Here is a 23,885-nt window from a genome sequence, read left to right as displayed (position 1 = left end):
CGCGCTCCGTAGCAAGTCTGGCTCAGTTGAATGCGGCTTTAAAAACACGGAGAGAATTGCAGGTGGCCTGTGGAAAATATCGTTATTATCAGTGACACGTATGGTCGATATGTGGCAAACTTCGCTCATCAAAAGAGACATTTCAAGTACCACGAAACAGCAAGTAGGTGCCACCACAGTCAGCAGAAGAGAGATATGATGACGGCAAATCCATAGAATGGTTGCAAGTGTCGAAACAATAAGAGGGCTTTATAACGCGTGCGACAAGCGGTCGGATTTGGAGTCCGACGCACCAGAACGCTAGCGGAAACAGAGTCGTTTTGCCGTGCCGAAGCACTGAATAAGACGTCCAGCGTACGACAAGCCTTGAAGGTTTTCATCGACCTACTCGTCCGACAACGGCAGCGCCGTTTAGCAGCAGCCAGTGACAGCGAACCAGGCTTTTCAGGTACTACTGCGTTCTCTCCACCTAGGTGGCACCACCGCGCAGTTCCTCGCCACATAATATTTAATGCTATAGCGTTAAGGGCACCGTGCCCCGAAAGATCCGATGTCGGCGTTGTACGTCGCATCGCGAACGATTCCTAACCACATCTTCGCAGGCACTCCACGTGGCGCAAGGCGTTACTCAACTAATTGAATTCCTCAAAGGAATGTACGTCAGGAAAATCGTCAAGTATGACCTAAACACGGCCTACAGACATTTAATTGAACCGTAATTTAATTTGAAGATACCAGAAACATAATCTTGTTATGCGGAAACTCAGACACAAACTCTTTTTCCGAGTGTCGTGGCCCGCTCGGTTCCTTGCAACAGCACCATGGTGCTAGGCACCGCGCATCCTCAAGAAAGCTTACGTTGCCGGGAAGCATGACAAGCAGTCAGAGATTGTTGAAACCTAAACTTCTTGCTTAGCTTCCACAGCGTGTACTGCTTTGTATGGAAGGGATTATATGTAAGTCGACGGCTCGTAGTTTTGTGCGCGCTGTGTGTTCCCAGCGCTCGCTTTTCGTTGAAGCGATAGACAGCACCATTATCACTTCACTCGCTGCTTGCTGCTGCCGCGTTTCTTACGCCAGCATTTTGACAGCGAGTGTCCGCAGTCATCGAGTGGGATGTGTCCAGGTTTTCCGTGCGCGCTGGCACCATGCTTATTAATTTAGTGAGCGAGCTAATGTTGAGAACTTGATATGGCCAAGAAAGGTATTATCCTAATTTCTTATAGGTTTTAGCTAATTTGTTATCGCAATGGATGCTTCGTCGTTCGGGCGAAACTGGCTCTTTATTTTTTTCTTACTGGCTACAATTAGTTTCGTGCAAGAAATATTTGCCAATTCAATAAAAGCATCTTGAACGTGCGCCTGTTCACAAATGCGGCGCCTAGTACACACGTAATAAGCTACTGGCATGATCAGCAGCCTCGATGCAAGGGAATTACGCACGTAGGCAGCAGAGACCGACCGTCTTAGCGAGGCTGCTTGATTGGCTTGTACGTTTGCCCTACGCACCGAAAGTGTCGAGTAAACAAATCGCATTTAATTACGGGCGGCCTAAGTACAGTGTTAATCGAGTTGGCCAAACTACGCCTTCTTCCACAAGCTCGGGCTGGACCGAGAGCGCCGTCAGCCACGGCCTCCGCCGAGATAGGCCTGCGGGGCCCATCGCTGGCTGTGAGCGGAGCCGTCAGTTGACCTCGAGCCGTTGTCCAGTGTTTTCTTGCTGGCCAAGCGAAGCAACAGTGACAGAGTTGTTTATATTGCACTTCTCGATGAGGATGTGAAGTCCTCCCTGCGTACAAGCTGACACACAGAAACAGTGCAGAACTTACGCGCCTGTCGCTCGTTTGGTGGGACACGTGGGTTTATGCTGGAAATGTAAGAAATTCATCCCCGCAACTTTTTAAGCTTTCTCGAAATGCAGCTATCTCTCTAAAGTGTATAGCTTTATTAGGTTGTTTCGGTCGTTTTCGTGGCTATTTGGTGGCGGTCGCGCTAGGGCAGAAGGTAGGAGAGGAAACGCACGAGTACAATGGCGCGTCCTTGCAGGCAACAGATTGCGTCTAGGCGCAGCGTAGCCCTAATGGAGAGGCTGCTGTCGCACGTGAGCTCTCGCGCAATCTAGTTTTGAGGGAGGGCGAGAAGGATAAGGGGATGACTGCCACTTGTTGGCTGACTCGGCTTGCAAAAGAGAGGGAAGGCAGCGAAGGAACGGGTGCGATGTCTCTGGCAAGCGAGTTGCGGGGAGGGGCAAGAGGCAGGAGGGGTTACTGCCTCGTATGAGCTCTCGCGCAGTTGAGAGAGATATATTCTTGCTTGAGGTGTGAAAGGTGGGGCTAATTGCAGCACGCTAACTGAGTCTCAATATGGGACGCCTCAACCACACTGCACAAGGGGGAAGGGAGAGAGGTGTTGTGGAGACGGCCGGTAAGTAAGAGGAGAGGGAACTGTCACTCTCTCGTTAGTCGCGCGAAGGCGCCGAGGAAAAGGGCGCGTGCTGTCCTGCAGCCAAGTTGCGGAGAAAGCTTGGGAGGAGGAGGAACGACCGGGACGCGTCAGCTTTCGTGCAGCCGAAGGGCCAGGATTTCTGGTAAGGCAGTGACTTCCACTTGCTTGCTCGTTCATTTGTTCGTTAGCACTATTCGCTCACACTGAAAATCAGCGTAGATGGCTTTTGCCTAAGTTTCATTTACCATGTTATCTGTTAAAAAAAAGCAATTGTATCTCCACCAATATATAATAATCTTAACTCTAACCTTTGATAGTCCGTAGGCGCCCCGGCGGACATGCGCAAAAGTTATTCATACAATGTTGAAGCAATTTAGTAATGTATATAAAATTATACTTTGTATAGCCGACTTCATTACAGTTAATCAAGACAAATGATATCAAGGTGAGAAGTGTAGAAATAAAAAGAAAATGCCGAACTGTATGAATACCTGCTCGTTAAGTACCATCTTCGCGCACGAAAATCTCGAAAATGAAAGTGCGGACAAATAATAGCGCCCTGCGATTTTTTATTATGTATCACAATAAAGAGTTCGACGGAAACCCGTCCGGCGAGGAAGGACTATAGTGCAATGAAACAAACACTCACCAAGATGTTAAGTGTAATAAATGGAAGCTTGACGTTTCGGGGCCCTCACGGGTCTTTTTATCAAGATGAAAGGAAATTCGGTGGCTGTTTATAAATATAGGTGAAATGTACAGTGCAGGTGCGTAGGTTTCGGGCAGATTGCCACATGTCCTATTTATCGCATGCTGCGTTGTCTGATTGTGCCGCGATTCTAGCATTAGCCCTGCCGGCATTCTCTTATCTGTGGCGATTATTATTGCCGAGTGTCGGTACATGCAATCGCCTGTGCTCTTGTGGTGTTCCGATAAAGCATTGGAAACTGAGTTTCCCTTGATAACATCGTATAGATGCTGCTTTATACATTTTTTTAAATTACCACTTCGCCGACACAGGTTACATCACATCCTTTCCAAGAAATTTCATTCGCGACACCCGGATACCTTGATCTCTCCAAGGGGTCTTTTACGCGCGTGAGTTGAGACCGTAACTTGCTGGAAGAGACATGCGCAAACCAAAGATCGTGGTCACAGAACTGTCTTGCCAACGCCTCGCTGAAACCGCGCGTGAACGGGATGGCCGTATGCTTGCGTGTCCTTGTAATCGCTTGGTGATTCGGCGCTGAGGCACGACGTTCCTGCTCCCTCAGCATTTGCGGAGGGTATCCGATTCTAGACAGGTGCTCCTGCACCAACATCTGGTCTCCTCTGTGACTTGTAGGACTCGAACATAGATGGAAAGCGCGATGAAACAGTGAACGAGGGACAAGAGCCAATGTTTCTACTTTCATTGGGATCAAGAGACCCGGATGTGCCCCGAAACGTCATTTTCATTTGATACACTTTTCCTCTTGGCGAGTGTTCGTTTTGTTTCACTAAGTATGTCTCATGAAGGTGGTATGGTTAGGAATGTTGTTTTAAGGGAAGCAGTATTATGTCTTCTCCATACACCTTATAATTCTACGCATAGGATGGCAAAACCTCAAGGAAACGGTAATTCTCCTATTGAAACAAACCGACAGCTTTAGTCACAGTCGCCGCCTGGCTGATCAAGAAGAAGTTTGTAAGTGGGAGATATTTGTTTCTTATAGATTAAAAGAGTAACATGAGTACTATAGCTGGTTTTATATACGACAATTTTTCATAGTCCGTGAATTTCTTACCAGCTATTCATATCATTCAAGTGCTATTTACCTTAGTGTTTCTATTTTACCAATTTTTTTCATTAACCTTAGATAGCTTTTTTACTGTTTAGCGTCCTAATGTTTTTATATAGTGATAATTGAAATTGCAGACTAATGGCGCAGCAATTTCGCAGGATCTTAACAATATTAATAAAGAAATTGCTCGAAAAGCGAATTCTTACAATGCAATTTATAAATCAGTGTTCACAACGCTTAGGGTGGTATTCGTTTTAGAGTGAGTACACTTCTTGGGGAAACCCCAGCACTTCTTCTAAGACGTCGTGCTTCCTTAAGAACACAGTAATTAGGCTCAGAAGCAGATAAAAAAGCCTGGTTCGGACTGCATGTATGTGAAACAGGCGAGGTGCCCCCGGCAGTGCGCCCATTTAATAATGCTGCTGTGCAAATTCTGGAGAAAGAAGAATTGATTACCTGGTTTCGTTCGGCCATCAATGGGAACTGCACTCATAAACACTCCTTTAGGCACCATACAGTAGCACAGAGAAGGTACTCCATTTATTTATTTATTTGCAATACTGCTAGTGTCAGTGAGACCAAAACAGGGGGGCACAGTTTTGGAAAAAGAAACAAACAGGTCATTATACATGGTACAGGAAACGAAAGAAAGAAAACAGAAAAAGCTTCCTTAACTACTGTAGAAATCACCAACGACGATGTGAAGTGCAATACTTTTGGTTCGTACAATATGGCCATACCAATATAACAATATAATTGGTAAAACAATATCATAATATACTATTATCCTCAAGCCCTCAAGTAGCGATTATTATTCATCTTGAAGGCAAGCAACTACATCTTAGTAAGGTGAGCTTTAATCAATTGCATAGATCTGTGCGAATAAAAAAAAACGAAGGAAGAAGAGTTATTGGCGAATGAAATGTGCTGGACATGGCATTGTACATTACATGCTTATTGGTAAAACGCAACCTACCAAAGAAAGGAAGAACTACAGTGTCACTAATTCCACTGAAGGTTCAATTCGTGGTTGCTTCAAAGCGTAGTAAATTGAAACGGCCTATTGAGCATACGGCAAGGCTAAGCCACGGCATAACCTCAAAACCAAGGTTTGCTCAAAAGATCCAAGGCTCCGTTGAGCCAGTGACAAGCTGCATGTTTGTCCCGGCTAGATGTAACTTTTGGCAGTCATGTGCAGCTACAACCTGCAGTTTCTTGAAAAATGGCGCCAAAATAACATCAGGATCGGAAGAAATCGCTCAGGGCGAGCTCTTCTTATCTAGGGTATCTACGTAGCTGTTTATTGTATTGTGGAAGCCTGACTCTTTTCCTAATACTACGTGGCCTGCGACTCAACTTTTGTACGCCAAATGTTGTAATAACACCTCCCCGTTTGTTTGAGATTGTGAAATTGGTTGATGAATTACCGAAGGAAACAATGCCGCCTCCGAAGATGCGCAGCTACTATTTCCACTTGAACACACCTCCCCGTTCGTTTGAGACTGTAAAATTGCTTGATGAATTACCGAAGGAAACAATGCCGCCTCCGAAGATGCGCAGCTACTATTTCCACTTGAACTTGCTGACAGAAATACCTGTTATGTCATCGCAATGTTACCGGTACAATTATATTTGTTCGTACTACGGTGAAGAAATTTCAAATGCGTTGTAATGTCATGGTAGTCAAACTATCATCGCCGCGTATCCCTTAAAGCATATTGACGCTAAGCGATCGTTTTTGTGTGTAACCATTTCTATCTGCGTCTTTCCCCGTCCCATTCCCCTACAGTCACTACAGGACCAATCTATAGGACCGAGACACAAATTTCCTAACTTTCTAGTATCACAAAACAAATGATTTAAGAAGTAGGTCGAAAACTGAATCTGCATTTGTTAAAAGATAATCGTAACCGCTCCACCAGCTTCCATAAAAGGTTGGCTGGTAGTATGTTGCATACATAGTGCTGGCCTCCATTATACATGAAATACTTATGAAATTCTGTTTCTCGTCAGTCACCCCTGCATTCCTTTTTCTGTAATCTCAAATAAATTAATGGCGTTCGTCAAAACATAATTTTTAGCTCTGCGTACAAATGTTTCAAGTTTGCACCACTTCAACTTAAATTGCCTGTGCTTTATTCACACACAACTTCAGCTATTTTCTTGAGCAAATGGTGGAACTTTTGTCGTTTTGTTTATGGACATTGTGATTTCTTTGTTCAAGATAAGCTCATTCTATTTGACTGGAGTCACAGGACTAGAGCAATATATATTGCGTTATGCATTGAGTTGCCAAACTTTTCTCTTTTTTGTGTTTAGCAGCAGCGAATAACTGGAGTCTGGACATTTAATTTTTACGGCTTTCAACTTCAATTCTTGAAAGCACAATACAGGGAGAGTCACAGCAACAATGACTGCAGCCTGTTGTGTGTTTCTGCTTTTCTGCATTATTAAGCCTTGCGCAAGTAAGTATCTACGTATTTTTAGTGAAAATACACGCCGAGGTAACCCAGTTACCTTTCCAGCGGCAAACCAGCTTCTAATTTTCAACTTGCTGCATGTTGCATCGTACATCGCTTGTAGGGGTCTGAAATGAGCTGTAGTCTCCTTCCGCCTCGTCCCACAGAGCCCATATATTTTCCTTCAGCGTCAAACCAGACCATTTCCTTTGACTTCAAGGAAATTTAGCGAGTCCGCGAAATAAGGATCACCGACTTCTGAAGGCGTTCGTGTGACCATCTTGAAAAGCAATAGTCTAAACGCATGCGGTTCGGCTGCGCTGTTGCGCAGTGCGCAGAAAAGCTTAACGCCATGAAAGGGCAGTATCTGCATGCCATCGAGTAAGCATTTGTACAACTATGACCTAATACACATGAAGCACGATGCACATAAAGAAAGAGCTGAATTTCCGCTTGAACTTCGTCTGGGAAAACATTGTTCTTTCCCACATTATACGATGAACATTTTGCCATTCCATGCAAATCTCGCAGTTGTAAATCACGCAATGTATTTTATAAGAGACAGTCGGGATATTCAAAGAAAAACGAGGTTGGTCAACAGTATTTGGGAAGCTAAGCTAACTTCCGCCAAGCTCGAAGAAACACCCCGTGAGCATGACGAGAATTCAGCTTAGTATTGTTCATTTTGTTGAATGCAGCTCCGTTCTAGCGCACTTATGACTCCCAATGTAGGCTGCCTAGTGAACGCTCACGACATGGGGCTGCAACGCAGCCAGCAAATCCCTATTAATTCGAGGTCTGAGCAATTCCTGAAACAAATATAAAAAATAACGACCGGGCTAATGCTTGCCAAACTACGACGTGATTTTCAGGCATGCCGCAGTGGGGCACTCCGGTAAAATTTTGTCGGACTGCCGTGCTTTAACCTGCAGCAAATGCCTGGTACGCAGATCTTTTTAGCTTTTCGCCCTCATTGAAGTGCGGCTGCTGCAGTCAAAATTTCGTCACGCACCTTGGGTGTAGCTGCGAAATTCCGAAGCCACTACTCTACAGCGGCTAGCGGTTGCTTACACAATTTCGCATCCCTTGCCGTACGAGCTGTCACATTGGCGTAATGATACCCGCGAAGGATATTTTTGGTTGATCTCTTTTTGTTCATCACTGAGGTGCGATGTCTATTACGCCGCTGCTGGCAGTGGTCACCGCGCTACACTGTAAAAACGTTTACGCCATTAAAGGGGTTTTCTATTTATAGAGGACGACAATGGAGCTCTAACTAGACGTGCAATGACAAAAGAGGGTTTCAGATTTCTGTCCCCGTAAAACTCTTTTGTCGGATAGTTCTGTGCGCCTAAGGTTTTCAGAGTGATTGCATAGCATTCAACTATGTCTTTATCATCGCACGCCTTGTTAGAGCTCCGTAGTCCGCCTCTATAAATTTTCATAAGGCCCTAACGAGGAGGGTGTTACCAATGCGATAAGAGAACGCCCTTAATAGTGTAAACGGTTTCCCGGCGTAACGTTATGATAAGCCTGATATTTGCCAAGGCCTTGCTCCAGCTGCACATTCACTAGTTCTATCCCATGAAGAGTGACGTCATGTAGCCTGCGCCTATTCTTGGAAATCTATGGGAACAGCTTTATTATATAATTTAAAACTTCGCCTTTCAACGACACTGCCATTTTTATTTCTGTCATTGTCATCAGCGTCTTCATTACGTCGACACTGATTCCTTTACTAAGCAGATATCACATTTTGACGGCTAAGTTATATACAAGTTGGGCAACGTTGTGAGATAAGTGATCGTCTGCCTCTATTTCGTTTCATTCCTTACGCGCACAAATGTCGGGAAGGAGGGATAAAATCTCGTAGTTTTCATGCAAGAGAATTAAAAATTTTCGCACTCTGGTTTTATCAAGAGACTGGTCATGTCTACTTTAAAACCAAGGTACAACTGCCGCATACGAGTAGTTTTCTTCATTAACTGATCACGTGCTACGACCAAGCGTTTTCATTAAGTTTGTGCAATCAGAGGAGCCTGAAAATATGAAAACATTGGATAAATGCTGCTTTGTTAGGAATCATAGCAAGAAAATGAAACATGTACCACTTGTTTGTAAAATGCAGGAGTGTACAACTGTTTGCTGATTTCGAATCATACAGAAATAACGTTGCAACTTTATGAAAGCAAGGAAAATTTAAGCAATATGAACGGTTATTTGCTAAAAAAATAACCCCACGAAAGTTTGGAATGGAGTTAGAAATCTAAGTTCTACGAAAAGAAAGAACAGAGAGATACACATAAAGGCAGCCATTGGCTTTATGGCACACACAGGAGCAGCAGCTGCTTTGAATGAATATTTCGTTTTCAGTACCAAGCCACCCGGCAGGGGGAACCAATGACCCCACCTATCGTGAACAAATTCAGTCATACTAACTCAGCGACACTGACATTCGTTACACCTGCTGAAGTTGTGCAACTACAGCTTCAAGAAAACGAAAACAACGTCTATGCTGGGTGCTGATAAATCACTAGCAATAAAACATATTGCGGATATAATTGCATCTATGATAGTTCACAACATAAAATGTTTGGAAGCGATACCTTTCCATGACTTCAAAATAAAATAGCACGATTGTTATCTATCTACAAAGAAGGTGGTAAACATTTATATGAGAAATTACCTGCCAATAACTGTCTTACCTGTTCTCTCAAAGGTGTTCGAAAGCGCCCTGAATGTTAGATTACAATTGTTTTAACAAATATAACATAATAAATGACATGCACTATGGTTTCAAAGAAGCAAAGGTTGTGAAACACTTCTTAATGTCCAACATGAAGTAATAACAAATATTGAAAATAGATTGTATACAGTACGCCTATTTCTAGACTTCAGGAAAACCTTTGATTCAGTTTGTCCCAATTAATTATTAGAAAATAGGAACAGCATGACGCATGGGTATCGTATTGGAGCTTTTATGACATTACTTAACCAATAATACTCAATAAGTGAGTATAAATACCGATGTTTCATATTATGTACAGATCATAAGGGGTGTTCCACGGGGAAATATACTTCGAATTCTTTTGTTTATTATACATAATAATGACTGTGTGCCATTCCCGAGGCTACTGATTTAGTTATGTATGCAGACAATAATAAAATATTCTTCAAAGCTGCAACTATTGCAGAACTCGAATTGAAGGTTAACAATTACCTGAAGGAATTCTCTTCCTGGTTAAAACAGAATAAACTACAATTGAAATAGTTCCAAAACAAGATATATATTATTTGCTGCTACAAATAAACCACGTGACTATTACGCAGCTGTTCTTTTTCAAGAGAGAATGATAGAGCAGGTCAATATCAAAAATTTATCGGAGTGGGGCTGCAAGAAGATTGGACCTGAAACACGCCCATCGGCAAAATTGCTAAGGAACTAAGCAGACTGTTGGTTACTTATGCAAACAGACTACCTTCGTACATCCATGGTTGAAAAATCGATGGTACTATGAATTTTTAAATCTTGATTAACCTATTGCATATTGATTTTGGGGTACTATTTTGCAAAAAATATAATGAAATGATAATACTGCAAAAAGTGCTTTCGAAGTATACGATGGCCTTTCACAAAGTTTAAAACCAAACCATTTTTTATAAAACATTCTATGCTGAAGGAAAACCAGGTGTATTACAAGTTGATGCACTACATTAAGTAAAACGAATCACAGTATGTCCTGCATCTACCCAGCAACCTGGACTACAGCTTTCGGCAATATAATATTAGAACACTTAAAACAAGAACCAATCACGGACAGGAGCTAGTCAGTTACCAAGTACCTTCAGTAGCAAATGGCCTACGTGATTTTGAGGATGCAATTCTGGAAGGTTCAAATAAATCATGCAAAACTTTTCTCATTGCAAACAATATTAAGTTTGTCTGATTAGAACCCTAGCATAAATCATCAGTGTTTTGTTTCTTGTAGTTTGAAACAAAATGTATCTTAAGTGTATTCTCTCTGATTTTATATTTGTTGTAGACAAGTTCTTTGTTGTTACGAAAATCGTATGCTGTATCACGACCCTCCGGTTGATTTCGTTATGTCTGTACGATTCTTGTGCTGCCTACGGCCTGCATGCCTAACTGTTGTAGGAGCAGAAGCCTTGGTCAGGCCACATGGCCTTTAGCGTCTACTTCCATTCTGTTGTAAATAGGAGAAACTCATTCATTCATTCATCCAGCTGCACCTATTTCGGTCTCAAGTAGATTATGAGCTACCGCCTTCGTTCTACAATCCACAGTGTACATCCACTGTCATAATTTTTTTCCATTGATCGTACGGTAATTTCTGGCATCCTAAAATTCTGTGTTGTACAACGAGTTGGGGATTTATGGTTTGGCGCTAGCAGTACACAGTAAATTAGGTGTGTACTTTTAAATTTAAGTACGTTGATTAAATTTCATTCTCGACATCAGACTACCGGCTATATGTACATGGCAGATTTTTATTACCGTATACTTTTTTGTAATCATCGGGTCATCTAGAGCAAATTGGCCTACACCTATTTATTATTGCGCGGTTACAATAAACTGAACGACTAAGTAGAGCTCTTGTTGTCCAGCCGAATTGCTGAAGATTACAGTACTCTTTTGCACAGATACTTCTAAGGCAGGGTCCTACATCCCCGGCTGCAATCCTTTGTCATTTATGGGAAGTCATCTCTTGCTGATGATCAGCATATAGCATATAACGAGCTTTACGTAGCGCATTTTCACACAGTGAATGAAATGAGTAGAGAGAGCCTGTCTATAGCTGGTTGTTCATTCATGAAATGGTAACGTATTTATATAAGCTACGCCAATATGGTGGTACATGACTTCGAATCGCCATTGAATACTGTTTGTCATCCGGTATCTTGGAGCATAAAACAATAATGTTTTAAAAGTCTTTAATATAAGCCCTCGTGCATATACACATAATATTTTAAGTGGTTATGTCCCTGGTATTACATTTATAATTTGTATTTTAGACGAAATATCATAACTAAATGCTCGGATCGATACGTTCAACTTTCACTCTATATGACTACTAACGTCAAGACTCATATCTTGTACTGTGTTACGCAATAGAGTGATTAATTGCGCAATTTTACTAATTTTACTATTGGTGCAAATATAGCGGAAACCTATGCTAAATGCTTGTAGCTTATCGAAAAAGTCGACACACGTGGTTACTCCCGGACATTCCTCACAATGTGCACCAAATAGAGAATTGATATTATGTTATTTTACTTTACTCTAAGAAAGCTTCCTTGGAATTTTCTCTACACAAATTTCTTGACAACGTTTGCACTATTCCTTACAGCGGATTTATAAAAATGTAAATTAGAAAACAATAATTTACAGGAGCGAAGTTAACATAAGTTGAACAAGGGCCACTTAAAAATTGTTCATTTTATTTTCAGACCTTCATGTGTTCCCAAAGCTTCTGGAGAGCAGGTCAGAGGATGGTCGTCTCATCTTGCAGGTTCATCCTGGTCTCACACTCACACTTGAAAAAAGCTCTATACTAGCAGACGATTTGCATTTTGTAGTTTTATCAAGCGAAGACACTCACAAATCTATTGTAAGTACACTAATATAATCACGTTGTAGTAACGGGCAAAAACACAGTGCCGAAACTTTGAATTACGAAACTAACTTTTTATTGGGCGAACCCGTACGCACAGCTGCAAGTGACAGTTGAAGCACAACGATAGCAGCGATCGAAAGTTCCACAAGCGGCACCACTAGTTGTAAAGAGCGCATTTAGGGGTACCTGCGAACGGCCAATGTTACTGAGGATCAGATGGTAGACCACTTCTTCAGCCTTTTAGGACCGCAACCCTGCGCGCTCCAAAAGTCGCCTACAGCTCCACATATACCGTCCGCGGAACCGCTTGAAAGCCGGCGCGAATAGCTTCGCAAAAATTTGTCCTCAGAATGCTCGCTCATAGAGAAGCAAGCTAAATTTCATCGTGCAGTGCAAAATGAGCATGAAACGATACTGCAATGCGCGGCAGAGCTACGGCCACTAGTGCAATAGTGCGAGTTTGGTGCGCTTCTGGAGAATACGCTTCGAGAGTGGCATATGTGCGGTTTGCACAGGGTCGACGTTCAAAAAACTCGTTTCCTAAACACAAGTACCCAGCGTTTTAACGGCCCGTTGAACGCGCTAAAGCATTCCAAGCCGTGCTCACTAAGGCTATAGATACTCATTTAAAATCTACATGACAGCTCTGGGTGCATCAGACGCCAAGTATCGGAAGAACGGTGAAATGCTTCCGCTGTGGTTCCAGTCATGTCGCCAGCGACTGCCAGCATGTCAATGCAACCTGTCTCTTCTGCAACAAGAGAGGCCAAATTGAGACAGCCTGCCTGAAAGGACACGGTCAATTGCAGCCGAAGCGAAAACTAAGAGACCAGCACGTGCGAGTGCTGAAACCACCAGAATTTTCCGTGCAAAGCGTTATTGGCAAAGAAACAAACAGGAACTGCCATCATGCTCAGCTTGGGTTTTGAGCGTGTGTTTTTGTTGATGGAGCTTGACACGGAAACTGCAGTGTCGGTCATACCGGCGAATAAGTTTCGCTTGCTTTCTTTCAGCAGCAGCCCTGAGTAAAACGAAGTTGACACTCATGACTGAGACAAAGCAAGCTGTTAAACCATGAGGTGTTTCTTTGTTACATTCGAACACCACATTTGGAGCCAGGAATTGCCGCTTTACTTGATTTCTCAGAATGGTCGGTCGGGCGCTTCTCGGGCGCAACTGGCTTCAGTAAATACGCCTTGACTGGAAACAGTTTCGCGGTCGGCAGCAGCTGCAGGGTGAACCAGCACACAACATTGAACGACTTCCCGAGCTGGATAAGTTTATGTACCGTTACAAGGACCTCTTAGGAAATGGAGTAGGAACAATTTAAGGTGTGGAATGAACCCTTGTTTTTAGGGATGGCACAACTCTAAAGTTCTCAAAGCTCGAAGAGTTCCACTTTCTCTCAAAGTACCTCTTGAAGAAGAATCTTCAAGACAAGAACGCATGTATATATTGACACCAGTAACTAGGAGAGAAAACGCACTTCCGGTCTCACCTGTTTTGATGTGATGCATGTACATGTGACGCGATTACAAGCTTACAATGAGCTCAGTACTAGATGCAGAAGAGTACGCACTACGCAAAACTGAAATTAATTGAATGCTGGTACCTTATGTGCCAAAGCCACGATTTGATTATAAGGCACGCCATAGTGAGCAATTCCAGAATAATTTTGACAACCAGGGGACCCTTAACTTGCCCCCAATGCATGGTACAGGGGCGTTTTTGCTTTTCGCCCCCGTCGAAATGCGGCCGCCGTGGCCGTGATCTGACCTCGTGACTTGGCGCTTAGCAGTGAAGCACCATAGCCTCTAAGCCACCATGGCGGGTCGTTACCGAAGGCTGATAAGTTGTTTGTGGCCCTCACTTGCGGAAAGCATTTTTTATAATACGAGCGCAACAGCAACGAGCGCGACAGCGGCACTTATGCTATGAATCGTGTAGCCTTCGGTATTGAACCAGCGCCCAGAATATTTCCAAAAATTATGGACATTTATGTTGAAGGGTCTCAGTTTCGTGTTTCGCTACACTGACGGCCTTCTGATTACTGACCGCTCGCTCAAAAGAAGAACATTTGCAGAACCTTGACATATATCTCTAAAAAGCATGCCTGAATGTGGCATTCATGTGAAGGCGCCCAAATTGGGTTTTTTTGGGGGACAAGCTTTCCTCTTTGGACCTTTTAATTAACAGGCACGGCGACACCTCAATGGACGAAAAACTGGCTGCGATAGCCAAAGCGCCGGCACCTGCCGATAAGCCCCAACTTCAGTCGCTACTAGCTCTTGTCAACTACCACGAGAACCTCACTCCAAACTTGTGCAATGTTCTTGCGCTGTTGAACAGACCCCTACAAAAAGACGTTGCGTGAGTTTGGAGTGCAGCTTACGACAATGCCTTTCACCACATCCAGCAGCTGCTTTCGTGAGCCACTATTCTGACTCTCTACGACCCAAGCTTTCCACTGCAACTGTCTTGAGATGCGTATGCTTACCTGGTAAGTGTAGTTTTGGCGCACGTTCTTCCTGAAGGACATATAAGGCCAGTAGCCTATGCCTACCCACATTGAGTCTTGCTAAGCAAGGCTATGGTTAATTAGAAAAAGAAAGCTCTCCTGTTTGGAGTGGAAAAATTCCAGTTCTACGTGTACGGAAGACACTTCGTTTCACCCCGCGCATCACACGTTCCTGGCTACATTTTTTCCATAACTGGCATACCGACAACTGTCACCGCCAGAATGTAAAACTGGGGAGATGGATAGTGCATAGAGTGACTCAGCATACGAGTATTCTGTTAGGCTGGCGACACAATATCCATGACACCAGTCATGCTTAGTGGCCATGTTCAGTCACAGGCTTAGTAACTATGATGTTGGGCTGCTAAGCAGGAGGTCGTGATCGAATTCCGGGCATGGGGACCAGATTTAGATCCAGGTTAAATGTAAAAACACCCGTGTATAAAGATTTAGGTGCACGTTAAAGAACCCCAGTTGGTACAAATTTCCGGTCTCCCACTTGGTCGTGCCTCATAATAAGATCGTGGTTTTGGCATGTAAAACCCTATAATTTAGTTTTGTTTAATGTCCGAGATGGCGTCACACCTCTTTTTTCGCTGTTTTTCTTCAAGTATGTAGAACCAACTTGCCCACGTCAAGCTCCTGCAGCAATTTCTCCTTTAGTACTGAGAGGACAAACGGGGTATAAACTACCACTATAAAAGATCCAACCTTTAAAAGAAGGTTAGCTGCTTTCATTCTAAAGAAAACCGTAATGGGATCGATGTAACGAAAAGTGCCGCTTACTGACACAGTGAACTAGAAGTATGTAACACGCCCGTGAGGATCTGCGTTTTGGTTGTACTACTTATTGAACTCAAAACCACAAATAACTAAGAAAGCAAACCGTACTCTTTCGTTTCGGCTTTAATTAGTAATATACATATACTGACAGCCTGCTAGAACGTTTTAGTTTTAGTCATACTCGTCTACCTCATCACAAAATTTGTTGTCAAGAATTATGTATAAGAACTTTGCTGATGTTGGAGTTTACGTGAAGGAAAGCGTGATTAAGTGTTTAGTTAAATGTTTTCAACTGGCCACAATTCGTACAATCTGGTTGAATGTTATCTCTGTAGCGTGGAATCTTATTTAATGCTTATGTTTGTCCACCCAAAACGTCGCCGATTTAGTTTCGTGTGATTTCCCTGGTTGTACACTATGCCACTTACAAGTTCAGGAATCAGGAAGATGTAAAGTATGGGACATGTGCGCGATGACGTGACGATGACGAAGGCGTCGGTGCTTCTTGAGGGAAGCATGGGGTTGACAAAGGGACACCCCAAAAGTACGAACTGTATCAAGCAACATTTAAAAGTTTTGCAGCTCTTGTGTCGCGATCATATATACACATGGTATATTTAACCTACAACACGAACACGCTTAGTGGTCAATACCGAAGGTCTAAATCAAAGAAAATAAAGTAAATCAAGGATTACACCAATTACAGATGATTATTCTAAAGCGAGGTCAGTGTGCCTTGGAGATGCCTGTGAGCCGATATATGTGCACGATTTATGTAGGAATTCTTTGTTTTTCTTAGACGCAGGAGAGGCACACTTTCTGCGCTAGTTTGTCGGTCAGCATACAAAGATTAAACGAGGCCATTCGCTGGTAGCTGTACTTTGGCGCCCGCGTGACCTTCGCCTAAAACACCGATTGACGATTCGTGCTACTAAGTGTGAACTAGCTGCTTGTATTAACGTAGACATCTTGGGCCACTCTAAATTTGCCTGAACAGACAACTTGCCGTTGACTGTAAACAGGCTTAGTGGACAGCTCAAGGGACGTGGTGTGTGTCCATGGCCATTTACATAACCAACAACTTTCTTGCTTTGTATGTGCAACTGCGTATGTACTCATCCTTAGCCAATCCCCAAGAATTATTTTGCTGCTGTTACTCAAGCGTTATGAAATACCAAATACATTTATATGTGTGTCTCATTTCTTTATGCGCACACCTCTCATGAATGTTATTTACCCTACAAGAATTTTTCTCGTGAAAGAGACAGCTAACATCTACAGGCGATGGGGCTATCGTAGTGTACGTCACACCCTACACCTGTTCTCTCGCTGACCAAACAATTATATATTGCGCGGCTTTGTGTCCATCTGCACTTGTGTGGCATGTTTTCTCATCTTTAAGCTGCGCCTGCAAAGTTGCTCGAGCAATGGAAGCCTTGAATAGGTGTTGTGTTTAGATTACTTATAATTATGCTTTCTGACTATCTTTGCGTTTCAATGCACAAATGCCATACTGCGTTTCATTTTCTTCCGTAACAAATACCCGCCCGTTTCATCTACCAGGCCATATTATTAAAGTGATAACTTAAAGGTAAATGGTGTTTCTGCTTTATTTTGTTTTCCATAAGCTAAATGGAAAAGAACTGGAAAGAAACTTGTATCACGATACCACGCATATGTCATCTCTTATTGTGGACCGGATACAAAGCGGTGTGCAAGTGGTAAGATTCGTAAATCCAAGTTCTACGACTGCTTCTAAAAACCTTACGACTATATTTTTGTGCAATAGCAGCTAACAATTAGCCGTTAGTGCATTTACACTAGATTACCAATATTATATCCAGTAAATTCTTGAGTAATGCACTGAAAGTATGTATCAGATAATTGCAATATGTCCCATCTAACCGTTATTACTTATGAGCTCGTCTTTCCTTGTGGGATTTGGGAGGTCATTCTGAGCTGATACCTCATCGGAAATTAGCGGTTGCGTTTTATTCTCAAGCAATTATAGAAGTAGGCATATAGTTTCATTTTTGAAGGAATATTGGCGAGAAAGAAAGAGAGCGAGAACTCCACAGAAACAGAAAGAAGCACGAAAACACAAATGCGCTTTGTATGTGGATATGGCTTTTGATTTTTGGTGTCTAGATCGAGATTCCATATTCTTTCTTATGTACTACCAATGTCACCAAACTGGCATTTTGGAAAGTAATATGGCCATGGCATGCGTATATGTATAGGAAATCAAGGCTTCAGTATAGTGTTGTTGTTCTTGAGCTTAATCAAGACGCGACAGTTTCCTTCCGTTTTCTACACAACTGGTCTCATCAAAATGAAACCGTAGTCTAGAAACAATTCTTGACAACTTCTATGTGTTGTCGGGTCTCGCGTGTGCCCCTATATGCCCACAACGCCACAGCAGTTCTCTTGGTGCCACAATCAACGGTCGACCGCTTGTGTACAGCCGGCAATCGAAGAAGCCATGTGCGCAGCAATCTCTTCTGAACCTATTATGCTATATTTTCAAATAGTTGCGCTCTTCCACTCAAATTACTGTGGCGTGCTTTTATTTCTCCCCGCTGACCTAACGATATCCGCGCGTCGCACAAATTCCTAGGGTTACCGGCTTACACGTTCTGGGCCTAATTTTTAAAAATTTACAAACTCAACCGTAGAAAAATCATGAGAAACTATGAAAAACACAGATTGGTTAATGTGGAAGTCAGTATTCTCATAAACAAGTGCATTGTTTTTGTTTAGTGCAAACACTAGCTTTCAGATTGGCAACTTCTATATTTCGCGCCCCTCGCTAAAGTGGCCCACGTGCATAATTGACTTTTTCAATCCAATTTTAAGTACAGTTCCCAGTACCACTTCTACTGGCGTTCATTTGTTAACAAATGTTCATGTTATTTCCGCAATTTATCTGCCACAGTTTGAATCCTCTAAGATGTGGAGCCCTAGTGCAGGCACCCACGTGTGAGACGCGAACGCAAAAAGTACTTTTGAATTTGACAATAAATGCTGCCTCAGCAAAAATAAATGCACACAGGCAACATGTGTTTCTTATTAATCAATGTTGCCTTGAACGATCTCTGCTCAGGCGACTGATATTGTGCTTGCTCAGTTTAGTGAACAAGTGAGTGGTTGGATAAGCTTGTGTAAAGAACTATTTGCTAAGGCAAAGGTTTTTCATTGCCCATTATTCGCCGATAGTCGACGAGGGAAACAAGGACAATCCTGCGTCGACACTTTAACCTCTTCCGTACTCTAGAATGCATAGCGCTTTGCGTAAGCCGCCGTGAACAAGGGCGGGGGGGGGGGGGGGCATGCCGGAGCTCTTTTAGCCTTGTCAATTACATTTGCAGTGCAATAACATAAATATTCGTTGCAGCGGGTACACCGCCTCTAGCATAATACCGTAGATTGTATACGGCTCATGGCATAAATAGTTAATGTGTACCGATATTAGATTTCATGTACGATAAACAGACAAGAATAATAACCGCTATCCACCACTTGAATCGAATTGTCATGATGGTTTGTGCCTTTATTTATGTGTGGCTGAGCTTGAGGTAACGTTGTATACTATATTACAAATTTCAGCGAGGAATTCTCAATAATGACCTGAGGATCGCTCCTCTCGAGGTGGCAAGTCGGTCCAGCAATGGGGAGACTCCGCATGAAATCAGGACAATTAAAGAAAGCCTGACACCAATCACCAATGAAAGTAAGACATTAGTTCTTTCACAGATTGTCTGTGTTAGCTTGATATTTATTTATACCGTATTTTGGGAATTTCTAGTTACCTTTGTGAAGTTCGGGAATGAAACGCACAAACTCTGCAGATTTGGAAGAAACATATCAATGCATATGTAAAAAAACATTCTTCACAATATCACGGAAACGCTGCGGGGAAACACTCATATAGGACTTATTGTGAAATTCCTCCGAATGCTAAAGCAAATTGTTTATTTATTTATTTCATGTACCCTCAGGGCCATTGGCAATAACTGCCAATGGCCCTGTTAATTTAGGCTAGAGTACAAGTGAACATTGGAAATTGCAAAGCATTCAATCACCAACTGAACTGAAAGGGCTGAGTTATTACTTATGTTTGCGTCATGCATGCTGATGTCTAAAATATAATAAACTCTTGAGAAAACCCGCCGTGATTGCTCAGTGGCTATGGTGTTTGGCTGCTGAGCACGAAGTGACGTGATCGAATCTCGGCCACTGCGGCAGCATTTCGATGGGGGCGAAATGCGATAACACGCATGTACTTAGATTTAGGAGCATGTTAAAGAACACCAGCTGGTCGAAATTTCCGGAGTCCTCCACTACGTCGTACCTCATAATCAGAAAGTGGTTTTGGGACGTAAAACCCTATATTTTAATTGAATGGAAACCCTTGAGGAAGGGTGCGTAATTTTAGATATTTATAAATCACCTAGCTCTCAGCCATACATCAGTGAGCCGAGATTTTGAATACCCTTAGTTTAACTATTTAGCATATATGCCTGAATATCCATCTTTAAGTTAATCTTTCGTTTATTGCACACTGTGTACGAGAAATGAACGGTAGGCTACGTCGCAGAACGACCGTAGTTAGAATAGAATAAGTGGTTTCAGCACATACGCTCTTCCAAAATATTGCAAGTGTGCTGCATTCGCCAGTTTAAGCTTTTCTTAGGAAGGAAACTTTTGCAGCATGTCCTCGGCTCGAGTATTAATTCAGTAAACATGACCAGGCCTCTCGCAATATACCTCTGTCGCCAATTATAATGATCTCTGGATCTTATATGATTCCGTACGGAACATGACTTTTCCAGTGGGAGAAAGAGTAGCGCCAGAAGTGGTACTGAAATTTGAAGCTTACTCCGTTTCCCAATACGACAGAATTAAAGTGAACAAGATTCTGCTTTGTACCATTCCTAACGGCGCTGTGGTTTTAGTTTGGGTTGCCACAGACTACAAACGCACACAATTTCCTGCTGTATTGCTCAACTTAACCTACAATGTGTAATTCCGCACATGCGTGGGTTTCTTTCTTTTTTTTTGTTACTTCATCAGTTAAGGTTGCTCATCATAATCAGCTTTGCGCGCATTAAACGCAACAATGTTAGAACCCAGGGGCCGTGTGCATGACCCTCACGCATGTTGTTTATCGTTGTGGCAACCGACGGCACGTCATTAGTGTTGGTAGAACTGTACTGCTCTTCGACACAGCGACCACTTGGGATGGGGCATTTATGCTGTGGTGCCGAAGACATACGCACACTTTATCGACAAGCCTATGCAAGGGGAGGCTGAGCAGCCAGCCCCACCCCGCGCATTTCGCGCAGTGCAATCTAGGCAAGTTCTTGTGGGCTAACACAAACACAGGCACTGACGAGGGTGGGGGGCGGGGCCATTCCCGCTGCGGTGTGGGAGACCTATGTACAATTTACGCAATCGAGCAAGTATACATATATAGTGAGAGACCTGACAGAAAGACAACGCGGGAATAAGAGTCTACAGCATGTCCTATGTTTCCTATGTTAGTGGCTCGGGGTGCCATTAATGTGTTCCCATAGCATGCCATTGCAACGGAGCAGATGCACCTAGGCGTCCAAAATTCAAGCAGGACTACAATGTAGCGTTCCTTTACGTTTTGGGTGGTAAAAGTAGCTCAGTACGAGGCGATGTTTGTCAAGCAGTCCTGCCAATAGCTGCCGGGAAGAGGCGTACTGGCAAATGTGCGTGTGGTCTGATCATAAGTTCTGCCTGGGGCTGCACTACTTGAGTGTTAAAACTAAGCGAAATTAGCGAGACCCCAGAGCTACGACACCGATAATAGTGTGACCAAAGTCTAGTTCCTGCGCGAGCGGCCGTGGATGAGCGTCAAGAGGCGATATTCAGCTTATTTAGGAAGTACGTAATTCTATCCAAAATTTGAAACGCATAATTTCGCTTACTTTAGCCTGTTGAGTAAACTGTTTCAGTAAATATACACAGTAATAGTAGGATAAAGCAGACTGATGTAAATACTCTTCTTCGTTGATACGAGCTGTCGGGCAATATTAGCCGCGTACGGAAATCTGATAGATGACAAAATATGGCAGCCCGACAAGAGTGAGGAGAACGCTTCGGTCGGAAAGTCACTGTTTATAAATCAGACTTCGCGCTACGTGTGCGATCTCCACGCGCCGCACCTGACTGCAAAATTGGGCTGATATACACACATCAGCCTATCCTAACCGCAAAATGGAACAAGTTTGTTTCGCTTCCAAACGCCTTACCAAGCGTGGAGTAGCAGGCCAGAGGCACTTCACTAAGACCGACCTGTCCGCCTTTCTCCCATTAAAATTCCTCTCCTTCCCTGCATCAAGCTCGAGCGGTTGCTTAAGCAGTTGCAAGTTTTATTTATATTACAAATCAGGGACACGAGAAGTTGTTTAACATTATGGGGAGGCACTGTAGCAATATTTCCTGCTATATTTATTGTAGTATAACCTTATTTTTGAGGAATAAAATTTGGCTCCCTTCATTTGTTAAAGTTGCGCTGTCTGAGGGTGCAGACCTTGAACGACATGGCTTCCTCGTCCTCCTCTTTCTGTAATTTTGCTTCTCACCACAGCCTTTGTTAAAAGGACTAAATATTAGTGCTGGGGTATGGATAAACTGCAAAACGTGGCCTCAAAGAATCGCATCACCGGGTGATTCAACCGCATTTACCATGCGCATTAGTCTCTGCTGTGGCATGGCCAAGGTGGCAGTGAAGCACTCAAGAAAAACTGAGTGGCTCAGAAGTGGAATACCCTTACGAAACTCTGTCTGCCCAGTGATTCATTCTTTCTTTTTCAATGCTGATTATTAGGCTTCTTGCAAAAAAAATGTAATTGATTTGTTCGTAACCGCAAGACGTCGGCTACCAGGGTGAACCGCAAGATGACTAGGCAAATGAGCGCTTCACACCAACTACCGCTATAAATAACCTATTGTACATGGGAAAGGAATCAGTATATGTCGTCAAAAACAATGCAGCTCGCTCTCACTAGATGAACTATATGTACAATTCATATCGATAACACAGGGATTCACAGGAAATTTCACTCTATTTACTTCTAGGTAGTAAGCAAGCTGCTGAAGATCCCTACCAGCAGCACTGCGATCCTATAGACATTGGTGAGCGTCGTTTCATTTTCACAGTGTGACATCTTAATTATAACTACACATATGTCTGTAACTGCGCTACATCAGAAGTAACTATTTGTTTGCAGTCACGTTTTTCTGCAAAAGAAAAATTGATAACTATAGTAAAAGAGGGCATTGCAAAATTGCCATTCTTGTGAAAATAAGGGTATATGAGCTTTACAAAAAAAAATTTTACCTAAAGGTATGCTTTACAATACACCGTAACAACGTGAAATGAATAATGAGAATAATTGAGAGTGAACTTTGAGCGAGTTGTTTGACACGCTCTGTGCTGGAACCACGATAGAAGACGAAGAGGGTTAGGGGGAAAATGGAGGACGAATAAGGTTAAATGGCGAACGACACCCATCTCACTGAGATTGTGTCTTCTACAGCCGTTATAGTTACGAACGCTACATTTGGACGCAGCCGACGGTTTTTGAAGACCAGACATGTGGGTGACGTCTTCCGTAGACCAGGCGTCATCGGAGTCTCTTGCTGTCACCCGATGCCAAGCGCTCGGTGTGCAAGTGACGGACCTTCCTCGCGAAGTTAGTTCTACCGGGCTCATCAACGGGGCACAATTTGAGAATCTCCAAACTGGTAAATCCCTACGACGTGCACTCCCTAGGTGTTTTTCTTGGGCTAGCAGGGCACTTCAGGGCGTTCATCAAACACCATCAAACACTTCGAATATCACCATTCGACGTGCTTTTCATGTCTAATGGTTTGGAGGGATCTCGGCGAGAACCGGACTAGCCACAGGCCGACCGACCGACTCAAGTGGGAGCACGGAATAACTGGCGGAGGGAGCTTCGCTGTGGACCAAATATTCGAGAAACTGTACCAAACTGAGCAGCACATACATCAAACACAGCAACACTGTTTATTTTAACTTTCACACCCTGCGAAAGCACTAGAGGTCTGTTTTTCACCACCGCACGAGATCTACTAAAGTTTGGCAAACTATTCACTACATCCATGGCAATAACTTCGCTACATGCCTGCACCCTTTTCTTAAATGCTTCAGTATATTGGAGCATATTACTTCTGTAGTCTGCGTTATACCACAAACGCGTTTCTG

General features: G+C 43.1%; 1 protein-coding gene across 7 annotated transcripts in view; it reads left to right on the top strand.

Annotated features, from left to right (window-relative positions):
- Window positions 1-23,885, top strand: part of LOC142563119 (venom metalloproteinase BumaMPs1-like) — a 116,487-nt gene continuing 92,602 nt past the window's right edge. The window contains exons 1-7 of one of the 7 annotated variants that reach the window (XM_075673656.1): window positions 3-448; window positions 4,040-4,132; window positions 6,549-6,694; window positions 12,158-12,318; window positions 17,254-17,346; window positions 19,232-19,355; window positions 22,736-22,792. In XM_075673656.1, the coding sequence (XP_075529771.1) occupies window positions 6,640-6,694; window positions 12,158-12,318; window positions 17,254-17,346; window positions 19,232-19,355; window positions 22,736-22,792 (490 nt within the window). In that variant the 5' untranslated portion in view covers window positions 3-448; window positions 4,040-4,132; window positions 6,549-6,639. Of the gene's footprint in view, window positions 449-2,445; window positions 2,588-4,039; window positions 4,133-6,548; window positions 6,695-12,157; window positions 12,319-17,253; window positions 17,347-19,231; window positions 19,356-22,735; window positions 22,793-23,885 lie in introns of those variants that run through there. The other 6 variants (XM_075673657.1, XM_075673654.1, XM_075673659.1 and 3 more) reach the window with 6 other exon arrangements.

Source organism: Dermacentor variabilis, chromosome 11 (genome assembly GCF_050947875.1).
Source record: "Dermacentor variabilis isolate Ectoservices chromosome 11, ASM5094787v1, whole genome shotgun sequence".
Taxonomy (NCBI): Eukaryota; Metazoa; Arthropoda; class Arachnida; order Ixodida; family Ixodidae; genus Dermacentor; species Dermacentor variabilis.
The sequence above is the reverse complement of the archived record's forward strand: the minus strand, read 5'-3'. Positions and strand labels throughout refer to the sequence as shown.